Here is a 27,414-nt window from a genome sequence, read left to right on the forward strand (position 1 = left end):
TTGTGGTCAATAGTGCTGTTTCTTGAGAACTTAGTATCTTTTGGATTATTTTTGTGAAGTTAGTTGTCTTCCATCCTTCTTCTTTGTTGGCACTTGTACTGAGCTACAGTGAAGGCTAGATTGCCTGACGACCTGCAGCTGGAACTTTTACTGATGAACGAGGATAGCATCCCTACTTTAGTTGTGTTGACTGCATGTTAGGCAAAAAAAAAAAAGTCAAAGCATATAGTTTTCCCCCAGCTGCACAAGTTCGCGCACAGAAAAGGAACAGTCTTCTATTTTTTTTAAATACTACAATCTATTTTTTTTCCCCAGAAAGTAACATACTTGCCAAGCTGTTGATTCTTGCTTGAACATTTTCTAATATCAACCTTCTTATTAGGTCTGCTGGTGACTTTCAGCACTGTATAAGCCAGCAGCTTCTGATTGTATCTAACAGATACAAATACAATAACTCTAAGCCAATTTTGTTTGTTCCTCATTTGATTCTCGGGGATGTGTAGTTATGCTTAATGCTTGCCAAGCACTCCTTAATGGTAGATTTCTAAATTTCTTATGTCATCACTTTGGTTATAACCGTGGACAGTATTTTTATCTGTGTCAAATCATAATTTATCCTACAGAAACTGTTCAAGCAGTGAAAGCTGGTCTGTACAGTCAAACAAGAGGGCCATGGGCTGAACTCTGGTCTCACGATGAAGTGGTGCTGCCTGGTTCAAGTCCACACTGCTGTGGCTATCCTGCGCTGTAGTTGATTTTTATCTTGGAGAATGTACTGCTAGCTAAAAGGCTAAATGAAGTGAGCTAGATCTCTAGTTGGTTTGTTAGTGCACTTCCTTGCTTTTGTTTGGACTGTTCCAGTAGCTCCCCAAGTCAAAATTGTCTGTAAAGATCAGATAGGCCCAAGCGTTCTGGGCAAAAGTCAATCTCTGCCTCTTGGCCTAATGGATAAGTCATATTCTTTGTTTTTATTTGTCAAACAAAATTTTGCAAACTCATTCACATGTGTTCTTGGGCAATGTGATGAAATGGGGTAGAAGCATATTCCTGGCAGGACCAAGAGAAGGAGCAGTGTCTTATGCGCTGGTAGTTTGAAGGAAGAAATGTGCTGTTTCAGGAGAAGAGAGTAATAGTTAAATAGGCTGCTGGGTACTAAGGCAGGCTTGCAGAGTTAACTGACATACTTGGTAAAAGAAAAGGAGGAACAAACTAGAAAAGCTCGGAGATGCTGGTGATTAAACAACTTGTGAAAGCTGTTACTGGTGCATCTGACTTAAACTTAGAATTCGGATTCTGTAAATTTTAGTTCCTGATGCCTAGTCTGGCATTGGGTCACGTATGTTCTATTAAAGATTTGTTTTATGTGTGGTAGTAACTAATTATTTTCTTTAGGTTTCTTTACTGGCTTCAGGCATTGACACCTTTTTCTGGAGACTAGTATTTTCAGCATATCAGGATAAGATGAAGTGCGATTCTGAATCACCTTTCTGTTACTGTCATAACTGCCTAATGTACAAAGAATGTGTGAATACTGTAACATTAAGATTCCCAAAAGGGAAGATCCTAAAGTTGCCAGTAATATATTTGTTGCTGCTTCCTTTCCATGGCTTATGTGTATAAACTTAATGTTAATTACAGGCTTGTCTGTGTTTTTTGCCACTATCTCTGCTGTAGAAGTTAATATGATGGTTTCTTGAATTGTCTTGCTTTATGAGAAAGAGAGACTTCTGTGGCATGATTTGACTTCAGCTTACAAGCTGTTGCTTCTGTTAATTTTGTAGGTGAGCTTGTCCAAATCTCTCAGAGATACTACAAGCAGACTCGCAGAGTTGGGATGGCTACATAATAAAATAAGAAAATACACAGACCAGAGGAGTTTGGATCGTGCGTTTGGACTTGTGGGTCAGGTAGGTCAGCTAAAGAAAACTGACTTTGCTACAATATTTTGGTCTTGTTTCCTTTAGAAACTGCTGAGTAAAATGCAGTACTGGAATGGTGGGTAAACTTTGGAGAACTTGTAGCTTGGATCATTCATCCTTTCATTTACACCTTTCATGGACTGCCACTCTTGGTATGGGTCTGAAGGCGAGGGAAAGGCATTTGCCCTTGATGGTCCTGAGGAGGACTTGCTTCATTTATAGCAGGAAGGTCTCATGCATAGGTTCCTTTTTTTTGAATCTCATGTATTTGTTGAAGCGATAATGCATTTTTATAAACAAAAGCATTGGTTAAGTGGGATGGAGACATTTCTAAGCTAATTAATCACTACTTCAGTTGTTAAGGTGACCTCTGCAGGAGATGCTCTTGTCTTGTCAGCTAATGTTACGCTCATGTGTTAACACTGCACTAACTCTACATGAAAATGCAAATACCCTGTTATCTGCTGCTCTTTCTTTTGAATACAGCATCAAAAGAATGTCAAATTTTGTTTTTATAGGTTTCATCATCATGATTTGTAGTCTACAGTAACTTCACAGCTGCTGTAATACCCAAAACCACATTTACTGCTAAGGCATTCCCGTTTCCTCTCACTTGCTTCCTCTGTAAAACTGGATATTATCCCTTCTGAGTCGACAGAAATGTTGTCCTTGCCTCTAGCCATAACATCCTACCTAACCTGCAAGGAAATTGAAGTGCTTCTCCCTTCAATCTAATTTTTCTTAAGAGGTCAGTAGAGACACTGGAGTGCTTCCTACTTTTCTAATGTTCTATTCTGTTCCCTTCTGTCTCTTATTCTAAGTAACCCTTTTAGTCACATATAAATTATTTTTCTAGTAATCCAATGCTAATTTCCATGGTTTCTATAGTAGTGTTACTGTATATGCATTTTTCTTCACTCTCCACCTTCTATCTGGGTGAAGTTTCTTATTCTTTATCTAGTTACTTCCTGCTTATGCTTATTTTTGCTGTCTCTGCCTTTTATCTTCAAGCTTACAGTAAGGAGAGAATTTTAATTCTTCAGTGAATTTAAATGTGCAGTATCTCAGTTATCATATATAGGTTTCAGATTCTGAGCAGAAGGCTGTGCAGCTAGTTAGCTGAATCTGCATAGCTCTGATGCTGTTAATTTTGCTTGAGGCAAGTATTTATTATAATTCTAGTGTGTAATTGTACAAATAAAAACATTTCTACTCTTACTATCAGTATCTGGACAAAAAGAGTATGTGTTACTGCTCTTCGTTGCTTTTATAGCTGACAATTTCAGGTGCTGCACAGTGTGCATTAAGAATTTGTGCACAAGAATATATTGTGCATTCTGAAGATTATTTTGTTACTACTTTAAAAGAGTGCCTGTCTAAGCACATGTTTAAACCACATGTAGGATAAGATGATTGTTTTTTTACCAGGCAAAATGTCAGGAACAGACAATTATTGAAGTAGAGAGACACCGATATACTGCACTTTGACATTTGCTGCTTAGTGTGGAAGTTTTACTTTGTCCTCAGAAACCAAAAATAATAATCAGCAATGAAATAAAACTTGCTTTATATTTTGACATTTTACCCATTTAGAAAAAATATCCAGTTGAGGTAATGGGCATTTTAAACTTTTTCTCTTGAGCAAGCATTCTTTTTCTTTCCTGAGTCCTCTTTTGCTGTAGATGAAATCAGAATTCTAGGATAATGTCCAGTTTTCTTTGGCATTTTAGGAAACAAAAATCTGTAGTTATAGTGTCATAATGCAGGAATTGGCACTGAATGTAAATTTTAACTTCTAGAACTTTTCTGAAAAGTAGATGGAAAGTTAGATCTTAAATCCTTTTGACCACTGAAGTCAGTGGTACTGTTCTCACTTTTTGTGTAGATGCATACATAGCATATTTTGAACGTTTTCTTGGAGTCTCTACTCTGCCCTCTGTCTTGACAAATGCTACTCTAATAGGTTCAAAAATGTACTGAAGAAGCAAGTGAGAAGAAATGAAAAGTGCAGTCACACATGAGGGGATTTCTTTTTGCCCTTCAGTATCCTCTGGAATAAAGTGAATTTTGTATTGCTTTCTAAGTGATGAAGTTGAATTGAAGAAAGGAACTTTCTTTCTTCAGTCAAGGATACAATGGCAAGATTAATTTTTTTTTTTTCTAGGCTTTTTAGAATCTTATCAGGTAGGCGTCTTAGCAGGAAAGAAGATGTATTTTTTTCTTGTGTTTGTAGTAGTGATTTCTTGCTTGTACATACTGTAATGAATAAATATTTTACTTTAAGCTCTTGGGTTTGTGTGAGGTTTTTCTTTTTCTCTTTTTTCTTTTTTTTAAATTACTTAAAATGGGTTGAGGGGAAGGGCCTGGGGAAACAATTTAAAAAAAAAAAAAGTTGGGTGCTCTTGATGTTTTAAGCTTTCATGAAAATGGTACCTCTTTTCTGCTTGTAATCTGTTAAAATAGATATCAAAATAATTATCTGAGAATTGTTTGAGAAATAAGTTCTGAAGAATTTATGCGCACACAAGCACTCTTCAAACAAACAAAAAAGTGTTTGAAGTCAAAAACTTTAAACTTTGTCCAGAATTAATGAGCTGTATTTTTACTCAGTTTGAGGAAATGTTGCAGGATTTTTTTAGTCTATATGCTAAGTTAAGAACAAAACCAAAAAAACCAGGTCTCCCAAACTGCAGAACACTATGCATTACTAAACAATTATTCTGTCATTACTCATTATTAAGTCATTAGTCATTACTAAACAATTATTCTGTCACGAATTATTTAAAAAAAAAATCTTTATGTATTTATCTTTAAATAACCCCAAGTACCCATTCTATGGGTTTCTTAGGATATACTTGGTATTACTCATTTCTTGCATGTCAAGTGAAAAGTACCCATTGCATGGCTGCCAGTGGGTAAAAAGCCAGAAGCTTAGATTACTTGATCCAGCAGCACTTAGTGGGAGTATTCTTTTATGACTGTTGTGTTTTCTTGTTCATGTCATATAGTCTATTCTATGCATATAATGATAGCTGCCCGACTTACATTCCGTTTTTAGAGGCCTTTTTGAAATTGAAACTCTACTACTTTATTACATAATGTCTTTTACATAATTATTCAAATAAAGTTCTTTGGGGTAATGTTTCGATTTGCACATCCTTATAGTAATTATGAATGTCTTTATTGAGAGATGATGACAAAGTCTCACGACAATGTGCATATATTCTTGGAAAAGGACTGCATCCCCAATGGAAGCACTTACATGTTGGAGCATTTTCTAAGATTTGTGGTGAAATGTTATTTTTAGCTCAATTCCTTTTAGGACACTTCTAACTACTTTCACAGTATGATGTTGGGATAAGAGCTGTTCTAGATGAAAGCAGAAAGACATTTCCTGATGATTTTTTTTCTTTTATTTTTTTTTACAGAGTTTTTGTGCAGCCTTACATCAGGAACTCAAAGAATACTATCGGCTTCTGTCTGTTTTGCATTCTCAGGTAAACTAGGAGGTTCTTATTAAACTTTATTATTCAAACAGTTTAAAGCACAGCAACTCCTAAAAGGTGTACCTTTGGAAAGGGAAGAATGTGTAACAGTTGCTATTGACAGTGGATGCAGTTTTGTGTAACTTGTGCATTACTTACTCTTTGGATATATATATTTATTGATGAATATTTTTTCTTAGAAATTCACTGTTATACGATGTTCTACGTAAGCAAGAAATATAATCTGTGTTTCTAAGTCTGTGTTCCCTTTTTGCTTCACTTTGTCAGTTTCATTGTGTGATATTTCTATCCTTCAGATCCCAAACAGCATGAGGTGTTTGTGAAAGGTGAAAAACATTCTTTTCTGTATTTCAAGCAATGCATAGTTCAGTAGCTAGGAACAAGGACAGTTTCAAATTTTTGTTTTGTCTGAGACTGGTTGTACGTTTTCCTTGTCCCTTCTGCTGATTGAGTAAAATGCTTCAATGTTACATTATTTTTCTGTGCTGTATAGACCAACTCAGTGGTGATAATCTGCAGTTTGTCCACAAATTTGTGTAGGTATGTGCATCTAGATGCTAGCTCTAAAATAAAAATTAGTTTTCTTTTTTTTTTTCTTTGATATGTGCTTGCTTTTTTTTTATATGAGACTTTCAAGGAATTCATTATTGCTAATTGAGAAAAAACTATTCTGAGAATTAACCCAACATTTAATTAAAATGCTATTTGAAAGAACAAAGTAAAAAAACCTATCATTTAAATCATAGGCTTTTGTATGCTTTTTCAAAGCATCTATTCATTTTTTTACTCACTTGCAGTTCTTCAACATTTCTAACTTTGGATTGCCTGTCATTTGTACTTAATGTTTTCTTCCTGGCTATGATCAGGTTAACCTTTTTGTAATTATTTCCTGCTCTGTCTGTAATGTGTTTGGTCTCTTGGCTTGCTGTAGCTTTGATTTATTCTAACTTTCAAAATGTTTTGACCATGAAAATATTTCACGTGTTTAAAACACAGCTTTCAGACCTCTTTACCCTTCCTGCTCCACTAAACTGTTCAAAAGGAGAGAGGAGTCTGATGGGAGGAGATGTATGTATGTAAGTGAAAAAGGAAAGGAAGGTTCTGCTGTCACTTACCTTCCAACTGCATTTGCCTTTGTGCTGGGCTGACCACAGCAAGCAGCCAAGCACTCATTCCATTCTGCCTCTCACTCCTGTTTTTTGCAGGATGGAGAGAAAACGGAAGGCAAAAACACTTGTCAGTCAAGTTAATGATGGTTTGATAGGGAAAGCAAAAGCTGTGTGCACAAGCAAAGCAAAAAAGAGGTTTCATTGGTATTTTCGAGTTACAGAAAGAAGTGCAAAGGTTTTTTGTTTTTCTCAAACATACCAAATAAGATCTTTCATTGTATCTTTTAGATTCCCTTTAATTGTCTTATTTCATCATTATCTATATTTTTAATAGATAAAAATTCCCTTTCAGCTCATACTTATTTTAGATCACTCACACTACCTTGATGTTCTTCTGCATTGACTTTAATCTTGTCAAACTTTACTTTTCAACAATGCCATGAAGTAGTGACAAGAAGTGTCATTTCCAGGATTCAGAAGGAGCTTGTTCTGTTTTTCTGTTTCTTTTGCTGAACCTTCCAAAGAGAACAGAACATGCTACTTCTTTCTCTTTTATCCTTTTTCCTTACAGAATTGCAATTTTCCTGGAAGAATCTTTTCGGGAGATAACCTTTTAATCAAGTTGTCCCAAATATAATATTCATTCCATTATAAGGTAGTATATATAAGTATATAAGGTAGTGTTTTCAGGAATTACAGGTAATAGTAGATTATGCAGTCTACACACTGGAGCTGTTATTTCATGTAGAGATGTGCACACCCAAGTGATCCTTTTCAAACATCTTCCCACTTATCTACCTGTGCCATTGACAGAAGAATTTGATACAGAAGTAAATGGGCCGGGTTTTCTTGCTTACAGGAAGCTCCAAGTTTTCACTGAGTTGAATTCACTTACGGAAGCATTAGGCTAAATACCTAAGTTATATGATAATAACTCACCTGAACTAGATGACCTTTGTCCAAGGGTTCTGAAGGATATCAGATGTGAAATTGCAGAAGAAGAGGGATTGCTTGAAGAGGAAAAGTCTCAGGAGGGCTGTGGCTGGGACTTCCAGACTAACGGAGGACAAGCCAGATGTGAAGCTGTGGGATTTGATGAATGGCTATGGGAGGAAAGGTTGTACTCTGTGAAATGAGCAGGGGGTTGGTATAAAACAAGAGTGGCCATCTTGCAAAGTGTATTTCCCTATGGTGTTGTGGCAGAAGGCAGTATCAACGGATTGAAAAGAGGGTTATACAAGTGTGTTGAAGGCAGCTCTGTAAACTGCCATTAGAAAGGGTGATCAAGGGTGCATTGTCTGACATCCAGAAGGCTACAGCTGGGGTGCAGGGCGCCTAAGAGGAATGGAGTGTAGAGAGGGGTCAACTTATGCATGTTTTTGCACAGCATTTCTTTTTGCTATTATTGGAGATAAAGCAATAGTCCATCTAGCCAGTGTTCTGACAGAGCATGGCATTTCTTGCATTTATAATCAGTGGGACAGAAATTTTGAAGAAACATGTCAGTGTTCTCAAGACTTCTGCCAGATTATCCCCGAGGTGAGCTTGATGACTTGTCTACTTTTTTTTAAAATGGAAAAATCTACATTTTTGAAAGACACTGGCTTGCTAAATTTTTCACTTTGATTCCTTGACAAGATGGGGGATCGTGTCTTAGAATTGAGTGCATAATGCATTCCTGTATTCAAGACTCCATACAGCTTGTTAGATTAGGAGTTCAGTTAGCTGCAGTTCGGGCACAGTACATAACAAGAATCTCATCAAAGGGTTCTCTGTTACCTTTTTCTCTCTAACTTTATTTTACATCTTCAGAGCTTTCCCCCATACATTTTCTTCCTCTGAAAGAGTCTTCTTGTGTGTACTGCGTACTATTCCATAAGCTTTTCAGGTCTTTTCCTTGCAGACTGTTTTCAAATTGTCAGCCCCTTCAAAAATGCACATTCATGATGAAGATGTTGCTTCATAATCTCTTCCCTAGCGACAAAGGGCAGTTCTTGCTTGCATCTGCCTTATCATTGTCAAGTTCCAACTTTTTCCGAGATGAGTTGTTTTCTTTTCTCTTTTTTTTTAATAACATAGACCCATGTTAGTAGCAGTTATATTCTTTTGTTTTGCTAGACTAAATGGGTCTTGCTTTTTCTGATCATCTCTGCTTTTGTTCTGCTTGCATTTGACAGCATTCTCTGCATTTTGAGGCTATGCACGTTCTTGAGCATAGCCAACCAGAAATCAAATGTGCGTAAATTCAGCTGACGCATTTGACAAAATATGTGCTAGATTAGGAAGCAAAATCAGGAAGTTGAATGAGTTGGTTGTAGCATACAGGAAGAAATAAATCATTTTTTCCAAAGACTTTGTCTGCTTGGACTGCTTTAGGACTGCTTGCTTCTATATTCTTAGGTTGTGTTCCTGTCCTGCTTGCTCCATCTGTGCTTGTACGAGATGTACATCTGCATCTCGGATGCAAGAATTTCATTTGTATTTTCCATGGTGTTGTGAGACTCATATGCGTGGTAGTCGCATCGTGACAGTTATTTCTCACCATAGATGTTTGTACTGATGGTAGCAACTCCTTAATCTCGCTATATAGCTAACTTAAGTTCTGATGGCTTTTCAAGAAAGACACGAAACAGAATTTGTACCATGTTGAACTAAAGTAAGTTGTCTGTGCAGTAATAAACACTGTACCTCCTATATCCTTCGTGTTTTCCTTCAGATGTTTTCCTTAACTCTTTTCTGAGTATCTCTTTGGCTAGTGTTTGCTGTCTTTCAGGATCTCTGTACTCCTTTGCCCTTCTCTCTTTTCGTGACTAACACCTTGGTTTATTTAACTTTCTTGGTCTTTGCACTCTGTCTGTCCTATTACACTTCTGCTCATCTCTATCCTTTCAGCTGCACTTGATTCTCTGTTTCCACCTGTGTGGCTCTCAGGTTTTGGACCAATGATTTTTATAAAAGAACATATAATGGTGGGTATTTCAAGTGTATTAATAAAGAGCTAATGTCAGAACAAAAAGTATGAAACACCCATTTCATGCTTCAGTACTTGCCAGTTTTGTTCCTTGATATATCTATCTATTTCTAATTCGATCAGCTCCAATTGGAAGACGATCAGGGCGTGAATTTGGGACTTGAGAGCAGTTTAACACTTCGTCGTCTTCTAGTCTGGACGTATGATCCTAAAATAAGGTTAAAGACCCTTGCAGCACTTGTTGATCACTGCCAAGGTCTGTTTAATGTTCATTTGACATTTTGGGGGAAGTTATTTAACTTTTGAGTGGTTATGCATGCCAATTATAGATATCAGTAATGTTACTGATGTTAATGTTTTTGCACATTTTGAGTAGCTAATCCTCAGAAGTATCTCTTTTTCTCATTTTAAACAGAAAACTGATCAATTACAATGCTGTATATATGCGCTTAAACTTGCTTTTTTTATTTTTAATTAGGGCATGCATAAGATATTCTTCAAATTCTGGGGACATGATTTTCACACTGTTTTCAGTTCAATTTTAGTTACGTTTCAGAGAATATTATACTGTGGTAAATCCCACTAGCACACTACAAAATGTCTGGCTCAGTCTTTTCACTGTTATGAGTATTCCTCTATGCATGTTGCCGTATACAGGAGGGATTTGCAACTTTCCTGCAGATTTATGTGAAACAACAAAACTTCACAAATCTGCAAATAGCATGTGGCTGTGTTAGCAATCCACAAGCAAGACCTAAGGAATGGTGTTGGAGTTGACCAAAAGTTTGGCCACTAACCAACTTGTAAGCTATGCTTCTTCCTGAGGGTACATCAGCTTGGCTGTCTTTGAAAATAAATGGAGATTACAGCCCTTTGGAAAGTACATCTTAACTGAAAAAGTTTGTATCACCTGTTCTACCTTGATTATTGGAATTGCTGACAATTTTGGGAGGAAAAAAGAAAAGACGGCTTCACTTCGAAGACATTCATGAAAACTTTGAATGCTATAACGTGTGCTGCAAGGAACTTCTAAGCTGTGTAGCATAACAGCAAAACAAGTTCTAGATCTATTTCTTTTTTCTTGGGGGGAGGAGATGGCTTCTTACCGTTTAATTAAAAGATGACCGGAGATACTGCCTAAAGGGGAGCTACTGGGGAGACCTACTGAGAAGCAGAAAAGATGTGTTTGTGTTTATGATGCACACAGAACATCTGAGAAAGTCAAGACTGAAGGAAACAAATACTGAGGCTCATTTAATGCCCTTCTAATTAGCGTGATGGGGAAGAAAAGAGGCATAAAGTCCACCTTTGTGGATGATCTGACACTGTATATTTTGGATTCCTCCAAGCTGCCATTTACTGGACAGAATAATGCGTCAAAAAACTAGGCTTAATGCTTCAGTGAGATTAATGTTTCATGCTTTAAAAGCTAACCATTCCCTGTCAATGTTAAAAAATTTACTTTTGCTACATTTTAGAATCACTATTCAATAAGCCCTAGCTGACATCTGACTAGTTAAAATTGATGGCTGCTGAATTTAAGTGTAGTGTATATATTTTTCTTCCATACATTTTTTGTTTCTCTCTCCTATGATCTTACAGGGAGAAAAGGTGGTGAACTAGCTTCAGCAGTTCATGCCTATACTAAAACAGGAGATCCCTACATGAGGTCTCTGGTTCAGCACATTCTTGGCCTGGTATCCCATCCTGTACTGAATTTTCTTTATCGCTGGATTTATGATGGAGAGCTGGAGGATACATACCATGAGGTAATTCTTACATAGGAAATATTTCAACTCTTCATTTGGTTTATGGAAGAGTCTGTGGGAAGCTTAGAGAAGAACTCGAGAAATAGACTGTGATATAAACATATATTAATTACTCATATTATACAATAACAACATAAAATGTGACGCTTCTTCATGGATTCACTGTTTTTGTAGTGTCCAAACGTGGAGATGCATTATGTTGTCTTTGATGAATCGTATCCTGGGTCTGTTTAGTAGAGGCAGAATAATGGACTAAGGGTAGATGCTTGCTTCTGAAGAAAGTGTCATCTTTGTCTTCTTTCCTGCTTAGTGTAGCAATAGTAATGTATACAGAGTTCCTTAACTATTTAGAATGCAAATCTTGTATTCCGATAAAAACTTAATTTATTCTGAAGTAAGAGACTGAATATTCTGCTTTGACTACCTGTTGTTATCCCCAGCCTCATAAACAACTTTAGTTTGTCATATGGGATAGAACAGGCTTATGGTTGCAGATTTTCTTTAGAAAATCTACTTGTATTTGTTGTAACTTCTATAACAGCACCTTCTAGTAACACTCCTTTTCTTCTTAAAGAGTTTTTGTCTTTTTAAGCTTTCCCAATTATTTTTCCCATCTCCAATCAGTACAGTCTTGTTAAATTGAGATTTTATTTAGTTCCAAGAAGCCAGAGAATCATTTTCAAAATGAATTGACCACTCCTGAGAAGGATCTGTGTAACTTGGCTTGGATGTGGAAAGTGGTGTCTGATTTCTGAAACTGTCCATCAAAATTCAAATGAGTACAAATATCACACATGGCTGATCTTTAAGGTCATCTTGAGCAGACTTACATAAAATATCTATGAATCTTTATGTCCAAAAGTGTAAAAGTGTAGAAATGTAGATTTGTCTTTCCAGCTACCCCTCAGACTTGAGAGATTGGGAGTTTTGGTTGTTTTTAAATCATTCATTAGCTTTCAACTCTTTGTCTGCTTAAAAATTTATATGCTTGCTCTGAGAGTGTTCTTAATACTGCAAATCACTGTTGGATACGTGTATATTGAAAGCTACTATTTATCATAGATGATTTTCAAACAAAAACAATTGACCATTCTTGCTTGAAGTGGTATTTGGAGGGGGGGGGAAGTTCTTGTCCTGAAAATTGACGTCTTGTTTGACTGGATGAGGAGAGAATCTTTCCACAACTCATTTTAATAAAACTAACTGTGTAGATTTAGTTTCTTACATATTTGAAAGTATTTTCTTATGTAGAGCTGAGAGACCTTGGCATTTGATTCCTCACTTGCTGAAGGATTTCTTGTTATTTTCTGCAATTCTGCATCTCCTAAAATAGGAGAAAGTCCAAAGGAGGAATGAGTGAAAATAGAATGAATAAAATAAAAGCATATTGCAGTTATATTCTGACATTTTTCTCCTACTCTAATTGCCTGAAGTATGCTGTGTGCTTCTGTATTTCCTAGTGGATGTTTCATGGATAGTACATCTTTCCTGAGGTAGCCAAGGTTTCATAATGTACAGAGGAGATCAAATTATATGAGTCCAATTTTCAACTTTTTTCTTCAGGGTTTGTATTGGTCAAGATCCAATCTGAATGCCAGTTTCCAGGACAACTTTAGCTTTTCTAGTTAAAAGAACAACTAAGAAATATTTTTTTTCAGTTTTCATAGTTCACAAATGAAAAACGGGGAGAGAGTTTACCTTCCTCTTTTAAATATTTATTTCAATCTACAGTTTTTTGTGGCTTCAGATCCTACAGTTAAAACTGATAGATTATGGCATGACAAATACACTTTGAGGAAATCAATGATCCCTTCTTTTATTACAATGGAGCAATCAAAAAAGGTATGTATTCAAAAATTAATTTTCTGATGATTTGTTTGTCTATGCTGCTATTTAGGTTCTTATTAAGAAAATGGAGACCAAATTTAACAGTAAATATTCATCTGAAGAATAACAAAGTTAATAGAATTAATTTGCTGAGGAAGACTATAAGACTATTTTTTCCATTCTCTGACTAATAATCTTTATTTAAGGAGATCTTGAGAGGCGAAAATGTTTGTTTCAAAGTGTTTTGTGTTGGCAGTGGAGTTCTTGGTTGCCGTGGTTGGGATTGTAAAGCTAGGATTGAAGAACGGTGACAGAATACTCTGTTGTCCTGCTGGTTGTGGGTGGCTTTTTTATTAGCTTTTAAACTTACATGCAAGTCACTATTAAAATTAAAATATTTTTAAAAAAATCTCTCGTTTTCAGGTTCTCTTAATAGGAAAATCCATAAACTTCTTGCATCAAGTTTGTCATGATCAAACTCCATCCACGAAGATGATTGCTGTGGCAAAGTCTGCAGAATCTTCAAAAGGTGGTAGGGTATCAGTGTTGGTCAACTTCTTCCCTTTGAACTGAACTCTGTACAATATGTGGTTTAGATTATAAACTGACGTTTTGGATAGTGGGGTGGAAAGGAGTACAAAAGTCCCTCCCGTTTAAAAGATAGCTTTTTAATGGACACTTGCGTTTTACGGAACACGTTTGAAGGTGAGCATGTGTAATTTTCTTAATAGATTTGCTGGATGGTTGGTTGTTAATGTACTGGGTTTCTGAATGAAACCAGGCGTGATCAACCTGCTTTCAGATGACTTCAGGTGGGTGGGTAGGATGAGAGCAGGGATGTTCTCAAGTGCCTCTGTGAGAATTTGGTAATTGAGACTTTTCATCAAATACACATCATATGATTCCATAATAATACAGTGAATTAGTTCTGTGATTAAAAAAAAATAAAATCAAAAATCCATTAGTATAAGAGAATGAGCAGTAAAAGCAGTCAGGACAGAAGCCTTTCTGTAAATTCATTCTACCACTGTAATATGCCAAAAGAAAATTGAGTATGTGGGAGGCTAGTAAAATTATTTTTGAAGTTTATTTAAAATTGAAGTGGCCAGTTATTGAACATTAAACCAAATCAGTTTAATTTCAGAATTTCTTCAGGTTATTTCCTGTTACTTAGAAGAAATTTCAATTCTAATGCTTGAGAGTTTATATGCCATTTATAGTTAATCTTTGGCATGTTCTTTACAGTCAAATTAGCATTGTTATGATGAAAGAGAGCAAATACCCATAGAAAGCACTCGTGTTAGATGTTTAAAAAATTAGCAAAGAAGGTAAGGTAATGCCTAGGATGCTGCTACATCAGGAAGAAGAAAGTTTCTTCTGGTGAAATGATATTTTACTTCTTTAACTTCCTTATAACTTATATACCGAGGAAAGCCTTATGGTTAAAATGTAGATGACTGTGATTGTTTCTCTGATGCTACTGAATAGTAGGTTCTAGAAGTGTAATGATGTCCTGCTAGTATATCCAGCTTTTGTTAAATGCATTAGCCAAATATTTTTCAAACTAGTTCTTCACTTAGTTTTCTAAGAACATCCTTCTTTGCAGTTTTTGACCTCTTGTATAATACTTTGTGTTATTCCTGTTCTCAAATACAACTTTATCACAGCTAACTTAAAACCTTGGCTTTGTGAGGTTCTTCTTTTTTCTTTCTTTTCTTTTTCTTTATGATGATCCTTGGATTAGCTTTTATATTAACTCTTCAAACCACATTAATGTCTGTAAGAAGATTTCATGTAATACTGTGGTGTTTTTTTTTTTTTGGTTTTTTTTTTGTACCACGTGCAGTGGTTGCCTAGTCAACTAGCTGCTCTTAAATTGGAGAGAAGGGGTCAGGCTTAGGTGAATAAGGACTGTAAATGCATTTGAAACGTCATCTTGCCAGCCACTCCTGAAAAAGGCAAAAACGTTATTGGAATAACACTACTTTCACCGCTTTACTCAGAGTTTATGGCCATGCTTTTCTGTTTTTTTTTTTTTTTGTGTATGTTTCTCTTACATTGATTGAATGTGTTGATGTTGGAAATGCATCCTGTCCTCCTTGTTTGTGCCTGAGCATCTCTTCAGATAATTCAGATAATCTCTTCAGATAATTACTTATAATAATAACGACAGAAGGATAGAGTGCCAGACTGAATTTGAGTGCTATTTCTCACTTTAATTCTGAACGTTTCATGGTTTTGGCTGTAATTTTAACTTGCTTTGGAATCTTAACTCGCAGAATAACAAAATCAGAATGATTGAGGTGGGAAAGGACCTCTGGAGGTCACCTGGTTCAACCTCTTGCTCAAGCAGGCCCACCCAGAGCAGGCTGCCCAGGACTATGTCCAGGCAGCTTTTGAAGATCTCCAAGGAACGTGACTCCACAACCTATCTGGGCAACCTCAGTTACCTGCGCAGTAAAGAAGGGCGGTCTTGATAATCAAATGGCTCCTCTGTGTTTCAGTTTGTGTCTGTTGTCTCTTGTCCTTTCACTGGTCACCATTAAAAAGAGCCTGGCTCCATCTTCTTTGCTCCATCATCTTTGCACCCTCCTGAAGGGGTGGGTGCAAAGACATTGTTGAGGTGCACCCTGAGCCTTCTCTTCTGCAGGCTTAAAATTGCCGCTGCTCTCACCCTAGGGGAGGTGCCCCAATCCCTTCATTGCTTTTGTGCCCCTTGGTAGGACTCTCTCCAATGTGACCATGTCTCCTGTGTAATGACGAGCCCAGAACTGGGCACACAGTACTTCCAGGTTTGGCTTCACCAGAGCTGAAGAGAGGGGAAGGATCACCTCCCTTCACCTGGTAGCAATACTTCGCCTACTGCACCCTAGGATACCACTAGCCTTTTTTGTGGTGCTTTGCTGGCTTGTGTTCAACTTGGTGTCCGCCAGGACCCTGACGCCCTTTTCTGTCAGGCTGCTTTCTGACTGGGTGGCCCCTGGCATGTCCTGGTGCCTGGGGTTCTTCCTCCCCAGGTGAAGGACTCCGCACTTCCCTTTGTTCAACTTCGTGAGCTTACGGTTTTTAAACTTCTTGTCTTTCCTCAGTTTTCTTTTGATGCCGAAGTAAGAATGGTAGTAAAAAAAAAAAAAAAAAGCTGCTATCTGAACATGTGTTAAAAACAGGAAGCCAGAGGTGCAGAACAGAGTAAAAGCTGGCACTCCAGCCTCAAGTTTGGGAACTTCTGAATGAGGATTTGCCCAAGACCGCTACATTCAGTAGCAGCTCATAGACCTGTCTGTCAGCGCTGTTTGCCTTTTTCCTTCCAGACCCATTTCTTCCACTGTGTGTCCTGAGATAAATTTACACAGCTTTAAAAACTTGTGTCTAGGCCTCTTTTTGTTGATGTAAGCGACTTCTTTACATGTCAAATAGGGATGGTGCATTGCCTGTGCTGGTGTGTATGTACACAGAGATGATGGGTTACAGCTGTGCAGGCAAACTTGAGTTTTCCAGACTGAGATGAAGGGTTGTGGTTAGGTCACTTCTCTCAAGGCAGGGGGCTTATCATAGGCAAACGAGGCAACTGCCTGCTGTTGGTTGGCTTTGCCTGTCTGTGCATTGGGCCAGCCCAGGGCCCAGCCTGTGTGCCTGAAGGTACTTAGCTCATGACTACTTCTGGGCTGGCTTGTTCCTGCTTTTGCCGTGTCTCTTAGGCTCTCAGTGTCTTGTGAAAAGACTTTTAGGAACAGATCACTGGGGTGTTGTAGCTTACTGCGATCTCTCTGTGAAACCTCTCTTTTAACTTTCCCCTTCTGGAAATTCTTCCTTTCTCCTCTAAAGCCAGCCATAAGGCACATCAAATGGCTGACACCCCTTTGTGTGCAAACAGCCACGTTTGAACTCATCTTTTGAAGACAGCAGTAAAGAGGCCAGGATCTGCTGAAGGGGAAAGAAGAAAATTGGACTTGACTGGACTTCCTTAATGCCAAGTTGCCCTATAGCAGTGAGACAAGTGCATTTGTATCAGCAAGATAAATGTGTTTTTACCAGCTAACGGTTTCCCTTTCTCCCAGCAATGGGTATGGTGTTGTTACGTGCTTCCTTATGTGAGCAATACAAGAGTTGCTTTGTCAAATCACACCAGACTTCTGCCTTGACCAGAGTGAGTAGAGACTTTGGTGAGGTATCTGTCTCTCCTGGTTTGCTGTCAATGACTGGAGAAAGTATTTTGGGGACTCCTTGCCTATGGTCTGTATTAGTTCTCGCATCTCCTAAGTTTTCACGTGTTTCACCTGACTAAGTAGTACTCTGCCGGTGTAGGGAATTTGAGCATAGCAATGCTTTATACAGGTATCATATCTGTGAATTCTTTACATATGCTTGCACTTGATGTCCTATGGAGAGCTTCACAGGTTATTGAATGAAAGTTTGGAAACCTCAGTGAGTCATTGAACCAGACATTGTAAGGTCTCCCTCAATAAACAGTGAATTCTTTGTTAGAATTATTGTTTATTTACTTGGTTTAAAAGCAGTTAATTATTAATTGAGGCTAAATCTTAGCAGAACAACATGTAAAACTTGATTCTAATATTTAATGTCTGCAGTGTGGGTTGAAACTAATCCTTGAGCAGGCAACCCACTGTCTTACACTCAGTTGATTCCTGGACCTCTAGTTTCTACATTTTAGTGCAATTGTTGTAGAATTAAAAACTGTTGAAAGTGGGAGTATATCCTTTAATGCTGCGGAAGGTATGCCACTTGGCAGTCCGGTATTTGGAGTTTTGCTCCATCTTGCCTGAAGAAGCCGTACTTTTCTTCTTGCTTTCTCATAACAGCCTTATTGCAATCCCTTTCTTAACAAGCTTGTAGTTGTAGAAAAGAATTAAATACACTCCCTGCTAAACAGCTATGTCCTCTGTCCTATGTACATTTGCCTCCAAATTGCTATGCATTATTATGTGGAGAAGAAAACACCAGGTTGCAGTCCCCCAGACAATGCAAGCATTAGGAACTCTTTTCTGTTGAATGTTTTGACTGATTCTTTGAAGACGTTTTTCTCCTGCCCTTAAAAGTGACTTCTAATTCACATCTGCCTCCACCAAAACTTTTATCTAACTCTGCGCTTTTTGATGTCTTTCAAATAATTTGATTCTGTAATCTGCAGTATTTTAGCAAACTAAAAGAAAATTCACTTTCCATGTAGAAGTGATGAAATAACATGAGTTCATATTGGAAGGTACAGGCTGTGCACAGATTAAAAACAGTGTTGTTGAACTATAGACTGCTTTAGACTTGCTTTCACTTTGGTTATGCTTAATGTATAATAGAGTGGATGAGAATAAACAGCAATTTCTCTGCTGGTATGTACTAATTTTGAAGCTTGTTTGCCTCATTTTTTTTGAAAAAATACTAATTTAATTCTGATTTTTTTTTCTAGCTGCTGATTTGTTCACAGATCTGGAAAATGCGTTTCAAGAGAAAATTGATGCAGCTTATTTTGAGACCAGCAAATACTTGCTGGATGTCCTTAATAAGAAGTACAATTTACTGGAACACATGCAGGCCATGAGACGCTACTTACTACTTGGTCAAGGAGACTTTATCAGGCACTTAATGGACTTGCTCAAGTAAGAGAATAAGAAGGGTAATTATGTTAAATTTCTGATGCTCCCAAATACGCATGATCCGCATAGAAACTGTTTTGCTCAGGAGAGGACACCTTAAGTATCTTACTACTCAATCGTTTACTTGAACATCTTTTAATTTCTATTCTGGGTTGTGTTTCTTTGGCCCTGAGACTGAAATTTTGTTCTTTATGGTAGGAAGTACATACAGTACCATTTTGCAGTGTCTTGAAAAGCTGTACTAACATAGCTTTACACTGAGTTTGTGACAGCCCCAAGGATGTTTGCACTTTGCTTCCTCCTGTCAGCAAATTTAAGCAGAAAAGTTCAGTTTCTGGTACTCTCGATGCCACGGTTAGTATTGTTCTGAATGTTATGCTTCTATATTTTGGATGTGTTTGGTCTAAAACATTGTGTCAGAACCTCTCAGTGCATTTTTAAAATTTAATTGATGCATCAGCAGCCTCTGTTTTAAGCACTCAAGTGTACCTACAAGTATCAGTTTCAGTACATTGCGTGTATTTGCCAGCTGGCTGCTTCTACATGCTGGTGCTTCTGATGAAACTTAGTCTACCAGAAAGGTCCTCTACAAAGTTTTCCCAGTCTAGAAGGCAGGCTTTGTAATAAAGCTTCCATTAACTTGTTTGTACATGACCAGGCTTTTTAAAGTGAAAAACAGGGTGAAGAACAAGGTTGGTATGTGGAATCAGTATTGCGTTTGAGGTAGAAGTAGTGAGGGGATTTCTGGTACTGGTGTGGGAGAGGATTGCAAGGCACTTGCTGCTTGCATGTTGCAGCTCCTTGGAAAGTTTAAGTTGCGTGGAGGTGGTGGGTTTGTATTTCTTGTCAGCAGTTCTAACCCCATGAGACAGCTATCGGTTAAGTATCCCAAAATTGTGAAATAAAATCAGTTTGATGTGCTAATGAGTTAATCTGCCTCATTTTAGATACAAATGCATCTCAAATGTCAGAATAGCAATGCTAGCAACCCTGGTAACATGAAATGAGTGGCATTAAATCAGGATTAATTTACTCCTCATGCTGATGTTCAGGTTCACACAAATAGACAGAGATGTTTTGATCATTGATTTGCTTTGTGGTTAAGACTCAAACAGTAATATGAGAGGTTTTGAAATTTTCAGGAAAGTGTTCCACTGTGTGCTGCAGTCAGTACCAAATTGCTGTTGCAGAGTATCTCAGTAATGTGCCAGCATGGCACTGCTAGGCAGTTGAGGGAAGTGCATTTTTTTTTCCTGCTCTACTCTGCACCGATGTGGCCTCATCTCAAGTAGCGTGTGCAGTTCGGGGCACCACAGTATAAAAAGGTCATAAAACTATTAGAGAGCCTCCAGAGGAGGGCTACAAAGATGGTGAAGGGTCTAGAGGGCAAGATATATGAGGAGCAGATGAGGTTAATATGGTTTGTTCAGCCCAGAGCAGAGCAGGCTGAGGCGAGGCCTCATGGCGGCCTGCAGCTCCCTCACGAGGGGAGCGGAGGGGCAGGCGCTGAGCTCTGCTCTCTGGGGACAGCGACAGGACCCGAGGGAACGGCATGGAGCTGGGACAGGGGAGGGTCAGGCTGGGGTTAGGGAAAGGTTCTGCACCCAAAGGGTGGTTGGGTACTGGGACAGGCTTCCCAGGGCAGTGGTCACGACACCAAGCCTGAGAAAGTTCAAGAAGTATTTGGACAATGCTCTCAGACACATGGTCTGAATTTTTGGGTGGTCCTGTGCAGACCCAGGATTTGGACTTGATCCTTGTGAGTCCCTTCCAACTCAGAATATTCCATGCTTCTATGACTTTTTGTTTCATAACTTCCAGGCCTGAGCTTGCACGACCAGCTACAACCTTATACCAGCATAACCTGACTGGAATTCTTGAAACAGCAGTGAGGGCAACTAATGCACAGTTCGATAATCCTGAGATTCTCAAACGATTGGATGTTCGACTTCTGGAGGTCAGTTGCATCGTGGTGACTCTCACCTGAAACATTACTGAGTAAAATTACATAGTGTGTATGTGCGTGCGTGTTGTACACAGACACTTATGTGAAACAAAATTTTGATATGTGCATGTAGTAAATACTATTTCATCTCCTCTTTTTCCATAGAAGTTTACTCTGAATTATGTAAACCTCACTTAATAAGTCTTTTCTTCCTATCTTACAAACATCAACAGTTAGGTGAGATGTATCCCACCCTTGTGTCAAGGTTTATTTTGGCTTAATCTGCTGCTTTTGGCAGCAAACTCCTGTATCCCATATTAATGTGGATGTTTGCTTTTTCATGGTCTGTGGGGAACAGAAGAATAAGCACCTCGTGAGCACTAGCATGCTCTGGTTATTCACTAAAAGTAGTGTATCTTTTTAATACAGGTATCTCCTGGGGACACTGGATGGGATGTCTTCAGCTTAGACTATCATGTTGATGGACCAATAGCAACGGTAATGTTGTGTACTGCTGGTTGTGTACATGTCTGAGATACTGAACTGGATTGCTAAATATTTTGTTGTTGAAATATCCTTTTTATTCTAGTGTAAGATAGATAGACAGACCCCTTTTTTGGCATTGAGGATGCACTCACTATATAAACAGTAAGCCAGAATCTCAGTTCTTATAAACTAAAATTGAGTGCTGAAAAGCTACATTTAAAACATTAATTACTGAAAATCAGTAATGAATTTGTTCCAGCAGAGATTTTAGCAAGTACTTAATAAATGGAGTGCTCCTCTTCTTCCATTATCACTAGGCTGTAGCAGCTGCTTCAAGATAATTTGCAGGTAATTGGAAAATGTATTTGGAGAGAACCTATTTGTATTACCTAAATAAAATTTTATAGGTATTGTTCATAGGAACAACTGAGAAAACAAATACATTCATAGAATCAATAACACAGTTGATCAGAACGTATTTAGCTTCTGTAAAGACATTTTAACATCAAAATGTGAGTCTGACCAGCAAAAGGAATTTTCATGTATACGTGTAGTTTGAAAAGAGTGAAATGTTTTGTCTTTATCGCATTTCCTCCCATATGGGATTGGAAGTGCTCAAAACCTACTAGAAGTGATTGCCTCCTGGTATGTGGACTTCTAATTTTCTTCATGCCTTTTTAAGTTGGCATGCTGGTAGAACAGTAAATACATTGGTACTTTCTCAGCCTACAAGGAAATGGAACTGACAAAAGCATCAGAGCAGTACTGAGGATTTTTTTTTTTTTAAACTGCAACTTACTTTTATTTCAGTATAGAAAAGATGCCTGTGTGGAAGAGTAATTTATAGAGAAGCAAATACACTGTAATGCATTTCTACTTCATTTTTCTTCAGTCTTCTTAGGAATGTAATGTGAAAATACCGACAATGTGGGAATCCTTTTAGTGTTAAAATGGAAAAAATAAAATGGCAGTGCTGTAAGCAGGTACAGTTGAAGGGCACTCTGGACCAGAGCAGTGCTCTGTGCCTACTTGAACGTTAGATAACTCAGTTCAGCTCTTGAAGGAGGGTCTTCCTAAGAGCTCTGAACTTCCCAAGGATTTGTTCCGCCAGTATTTACCAATAAACTGCGTGGGTCAGAATAGACAAGACTGCGAAAATCTTCTTTGTCCATCAAAACACATGGTGTCTCTGTTAAACTGATGGTCATCTTTTGTTCATTTTATAGGTGTTTACACGTGAGTGCATGAGCCACTATCTGAGAGTATTTAATTTCCTTTGGAGAGCGAAGCGAATGGAGTATATTCTTACTGATATATGGAAAGGACACATGTGCAACGCAAAGCTTTTGAAAAGTATACCAGGTAAGAGGCCTAAGTGGATGACATAGTTGTAAACTGGATTTAGATTGCTGTAGGTTATTTTAAAACTATTTAAAGAAAAGTCTGTTATTACAGATGAATTTTATATTTTGTTGCTGTTATTGACTTGTTAATGACAGATGATGATGATGATGAAATAGCATTATTGGATATGGAGGTTTCCTGTTTGTTTTACTTAATCCTGGGTTATGAGTTTTTGTAGTGATGGGCAAATGAAACATCCCACGTCTCTGGAAAGATTGTTACTCTTTCATCCCCTTGTCTCCATCTTCCTTGATGACTTTCCATCTGTACCCTGTGCCTCCCTTTTCCTTGTGTTGGAAGTACTGAGTTTCACAGATAACACGCTTCCAAATTTACCAGTTTTACCTTCACTTGTTCGTTTTACTTTTATTTAGCTAGGAATAGAAGAGGCTAAGATAAGACAAATAGGTGTTTGAGCAGAAACACAAAAGCTCTTGAGTGTATAGTGACTCTGGCATATGCTTAACGGATCAGGACTTTTTGATCCCCCATCTCAGGTGACAATACAGTATTATTTTTGAGCATCTGTACTGGCTCAATCTTGACTTTTCTGACCTAGTTACATATTTTTTTGGTAAAAAGTAGCTATTGAGGCTTACAGTTCTTTGTGGTGTAGTAGTGTTTACAAAAATATATTTGTTTTTATAATTGGAAACTGGGTGGGTGGGAGTGGACACCTTGGCCTCAGGAAGTCACTGGTAAATAAACTCTTATAAAGATGCTCCAGTGTGAAAGGCTGATCTCTGAGACTATATGGGATGACTTTGTTTCCTTTCTGCTTCTGTGAGGTAGGATTACTTTACTGTCATTTCCCTGTCCCAAACAAGTGCTTGTTTGACTCAAAGCCAGCGGTCTATTGTTTTCTCTCCTTCTGTTCCCCTTGAGACTAGGGTGCAGTTAACAAATTTTATTCTCATCACTTGAGGGTCTTCAGGCAGGAACTGTTTCTTACTGCTAGAGTTTTGCTAAATTCTCAGATGACCTCTTTGGGAGGCTTTTCGTATACTTTGATACAGAGCAGTCTTCTGTAGTCTTTCTGAGATGACATCTCAGTTGCTTGTCACCTTCAGTTTTGTCTACTTTTTAATTAACACAAGCATTTAAAATGCTAGTCAAGATCTTATAGCTATTGTTGGCATAAAAAGCCTTTCGTTCTATTTCAGGGTATGTGCCTCTGACAAAGGAGAGTGTGTTTAACAAAGACCTGCCTTCTGCCTGGAGGGACAGGAGTCTTTCTCACTCTCTGGCATGTCTAAGTTGGAAGCTGTGGATAGATTTATTTTTTTTTCCTGCAATACATGGAGAATCCACCCCAGCACTGATTTGAAAAGAAGCAGAACTTGCTTTATTTTCTCTTTCTTCCTTCAGAACTGTACCTTGTGCTTCTGGTCACAGCACAGTAAATGGAAAACCATAAGTGATAGGAGAAGCAGCTGCAGGGTGTTGTTTTTTTTTTCAGCCACCAAGAGGTAACATTGACTTTCTAGGGTAGCTTTATTCACCGTTTCCAAAATACCTTAACAGCTAGGGATTTTAATGTTTTAAAGGAGTTCTTCTAGACCATAGTGTCAAGCTTGGACTTTTCCTATCAGGAATTTGAATAAGAAATTACAGACGTATCCAGCTTGGATACGCTGAAGAATTTCTGTTGTGTAGCCAGTTCTGAACTTCTTTTAATTGACCCAATTTAAAGCAGATGCAATAAAATATGTTAGGGATAGTTTTCCTGCAAAGGCGTAAGAAACAAAGAATGGAGTACCTTGTTGTGCTGTCATTCAGATCATTGGATGGTTCTGTAACATCCTAGATATGAAAATGTAAAATTTCTTTTGTAGCAGTCACGTAACTTGGCAAATTACTTTGGCAGCTTTTTAGAAATGAATTCCTCTGTTTGGACATCTGCCTGATTCCGGAAGGATGAGTGAGGTGCTCTGTCTTACAGGTTAACAGCTGAGGCCAGCAGTGACTTATCTGTGGGTCTCTGGTGGATCAGGAAATTGAGCCTGGACAACCTGAGTCACAAATTCCCTACCCTTGTTGTAACCACCCTCTCTTTTGTTCTCAGTGTGGTAATACAAAATACACTGTCTGTCTTACGAAGGCTAATAGCAAGGGGTATGAGAGACCTCAGAAGCAACTGCAGATCTGTGGCCTTAGATTTTCAACCAAAAGACAGCATGGAACATGTGTTTTGGTTACTGTGTTTTGGTCCCTTGGGACTGAAAAGGTTTTTTTCGCTTTATGATACTCTGAAAGTTTCCAGCAGTCTGAACACACAGTTGGTGTCGTCTTTGGCTAATGTTTTCTAGGAGTTAATTGTACAGCGTTCTTTGCTCATCTGTTGCCCGCCAGTATTGCTGCTACAATCCAAGACTAGTGGCTGTTTTATGAGGTATTCAATTTGGTAGAAAAAAGTACAAGGCTGGTTTGGCTGTGCCTGTCCTTGCAGTCTTTAACATGCCATCTCTTTGGATTTTTTACAGAGCTTTCTGGGGTGCTGCATCAGTGTCACGTTCTGGCATCAGAAATGGTCCATTTCATTCATCAAATGCAGTATTACATTACATTTGAGGTATACTCTACCCACACAATTGGTTGCTTAAAAATGAAATACTTTTAATATTCTGTATGTGTTGTGTGTCTTAACTTTCAAAGAGCTTGTCATCTAGCAAATCAAAACAGCCCAATCCTGAATCATTGTGCTCCAGGTGCTTGAATGTTCGTGGGATGAACTGTGGAACAAGGTCCAGCAAGCTCAGGACTTAGATCATATCATTGCAGCTCATGAAGTTTTCCTGGACACGATCATAGCTCGGTGTTTGCTGGATAGTGATTCTAGGGTAAGTCTTCTCCTTTGCATTATTAAATTGTAATCTTTGTGATCTTGGCGTATGGGTTAGGGTTAGTACCTTCTTCTCTTTTGGTACAGGAGCAAGGGGAAAAGTCGGTTTTCTCCCTGTCATATTAGACTTTGTTATGGTAGGCTGTGTACTTATTCCTTGTACATACTGATAGATGTTGATCTTAAAACTTGTTGCAATATTGGTGAGTTTCTTTTGGTTCTGAGAAGCTGCATTGTCCTGCAACAACTGACTTGGAACTTTGCAAAACAGTCTCTCCAGCTGGCTGTAGAAACATTTATTTTACATTTAAATTTAAAATTAATTTAAATAAATTAAAATTTACATTTTAATTTACATTTACATTTCTCAAGAGTGGTAGTAACTTAAAACTCTTTTGCTGTAGAGCTCTTTCATTGTTTTGTTGCTGAATTGCCTCACAGGTACTTCTCAACCAGCTTCGAGCTGTTTTTGATCAGATCATTGAGCTCCAGAATGCCCAAGATGCAATGTACAGAGCTGCTTTGGAGGAGTTGCAGCTGAGGTTACAGTTTGAAGAGAGGAAGAAACAGCGTGAGCTTGAGGTACAGTAAGGAGATTACTAAAACATGAAAACGAATTGAGGCAGATATATTTCTCTTTTTGTATCTAATATGGAGTTTTTTGATGTCATCTACAGCTATGACAGAAGTGAAAAATGTATCGATACAAACATAAAAGTCGTCATCAGTAGCTAGTGTATTCAGACAGAATCCCTGACTGTCACTTTCAATTTCTGTCTTGCCCAAAACCTCTAGGTAAATAGATTTTTGCAGCGGTCTTTGGAAGACGAGAAGTTTAGGACTGTGAAGGAAATGGTATAATCTTGAATATTCTGAACATTCTTGCAAAGAAAGCCGTAGCTGCATGCCTGCCTCCATACTGGCAGTCCGTGGGATGTGCAGTGCTGGTGGGAGACTCACTCGCTTTGCTCGTCTCAGTTTTCTGTAGTAATGGCAGTCTTTCCGTGAAGAACGTGAGAACAGCTTCTATACCTTGCCATTCCAAAGGAGGAATGTTAGTAACACACCTTGAATATTTTCATGTGCTGTACAACCACCAAGGGCATGGATGGTTTCAGTATTGGAAGCTCCACGTTTAGCTCTCTTTGGCAGTGTTTGGTTTGTGAGCATGATGGCTCAGCCAGGCAGAAGGTGGGTCCAGTTAGCTGTCATGCGACACTTGACTTCTTATTCATTTGGTTTATGTAGGGCAAATGGGGTGTAACTGCATCAGAAGAAGAAGAAGAGAACAAGAGGATGAAAGAATTTCAAGACTCGATACCCAAAATGTGCTCACAGCTGCGAATACTCACTCACTTTTACCAGGTGCCACTTAACTATTCTTTTTTTTAATATGGACAATGAGTTAGGTAGAAATCGATCTCAAATACAAACTAGGTGTAATTTCTGTACTGATGTGTGCTGTTTGTGGATCTAGGTTTTCATTTCTTTGCTCTTGTACTTAGGTGCCTGCATTCACTGTTCCACAGTAGACAGCAAGCTTTGTGATCGTGTATATTCTCTTGTTAAAGAGGAGGCTTGCATGCAGTCCCCATGATATCCCTCCTCCTTCCAGTAGTGGAAATAAGTGTTTTGGTGTAATCTGAAAAAAATAAAATCCCTTCTGCATTCTCCATTTCCTCTTACAATCTTTGCAATTCATTGCTGTTAAAGACTGTGGAAAGGGCCCTTATTAAGGGCCCATCATTTGATTATAAGGGCACTGAGATGGGCAGTGTCCTCAGGAAAATAAGCTGTTAGATTTTGGGGAAAGCATTCCAGAAAGCAGTGAAAGAGGGGACACAGCACTGTGTGCCACAGCAGCCCTTCAGGGTTAGAGCCCAGGTCAACTGAAACCCAGAACCTTCCCCCTAATGCTTTTCTTGGCTTTCACACATGAGAAATTCTTGATGTGGTGTAGTATGACTATTAGCTACTATTATTTATCACCTTTGGCAAACCTAAAGTTAGGCCTTTTTTTTATGATG

At 38.2% G+C, this 27,414-nt stretch overlaps 1 protein-coding gene across 2 annotated transcripts in view; it reads left to right on the forward strand.

Moving 5' to 3' along the window:
• Window positions 1-27,414, forward strand: part of TUBGCP3 (tubulin gamma complex component 3) — a 54,537-nt gene that overhangs the window by 23,804 nt on the left and 3,319 nt on the right. The window contains exons 8-21 of one of the 2 annotated variants that reach the window (XM_080577123.1): window positions 1,782-1,907; window positions 5,348-5,416; window positions 9,629-9,761; window positions 11,108-11,274; window positions 13,006-13,116; window positions 13,525-13,633; window positions 18,524-18,713; window positions 20,532-20,667; window positions 21,085-21,153; window positions 22,368-22,503; window positions 25,029-25,117; window positions 25,254-25,385; window positions 25,829-25,969; window positions 26,636-26,752. In XM_080577123.1, coding sequence (XP_080433249.1) covers window positions 1,782-1,907; window positions 5,348-5,416; window positions 9,629-9,761; window positions 11,108-11,274; window positions 13,006-13,116; window positions 13,525-13,633; window positions 18,524-18,713; window positions 20,532-20,667; window positions 21,085-21,153; window positions 22,368-22,503; window positions 25,029-25,117; window positions 25,254-25,385; window positions 25,829-25,969; window positions 26,636-26,752 — 1,725 coding nt within the window. The remainder of the gene's footprint in view (window positions 1-1,781; window positions 1,908-5,347; window positions 5,417-9,628; window positions 9,762-11,107; window positions 11,275-13,005; window positions 13,117-13,524; window positions 13,634-18,523; window positions 18,714-20,531; window positions 20,668-21,084; window positions 21,154-22,367; window positions 22,504-25,028; window positions 25,118-25,253; window positions 25,386-25,828; window positions 25,970-26,635; window positions 26,753-27,414) is intronic. The other variant, XM_080577124.1, reaches the window with a different exon arrangement.

This window comes from Anser brachyrhynchus, assembly GCF_964034855.1.
Source record: "Anser brachyrhynchus genome assembly, chromosome: 1".
Lineage (NCBI taxonomy): Eukaryota > Metazoa > Chordata > Aves > Anseriformes > Anatidae > Anser > Anser brachyrhynchus.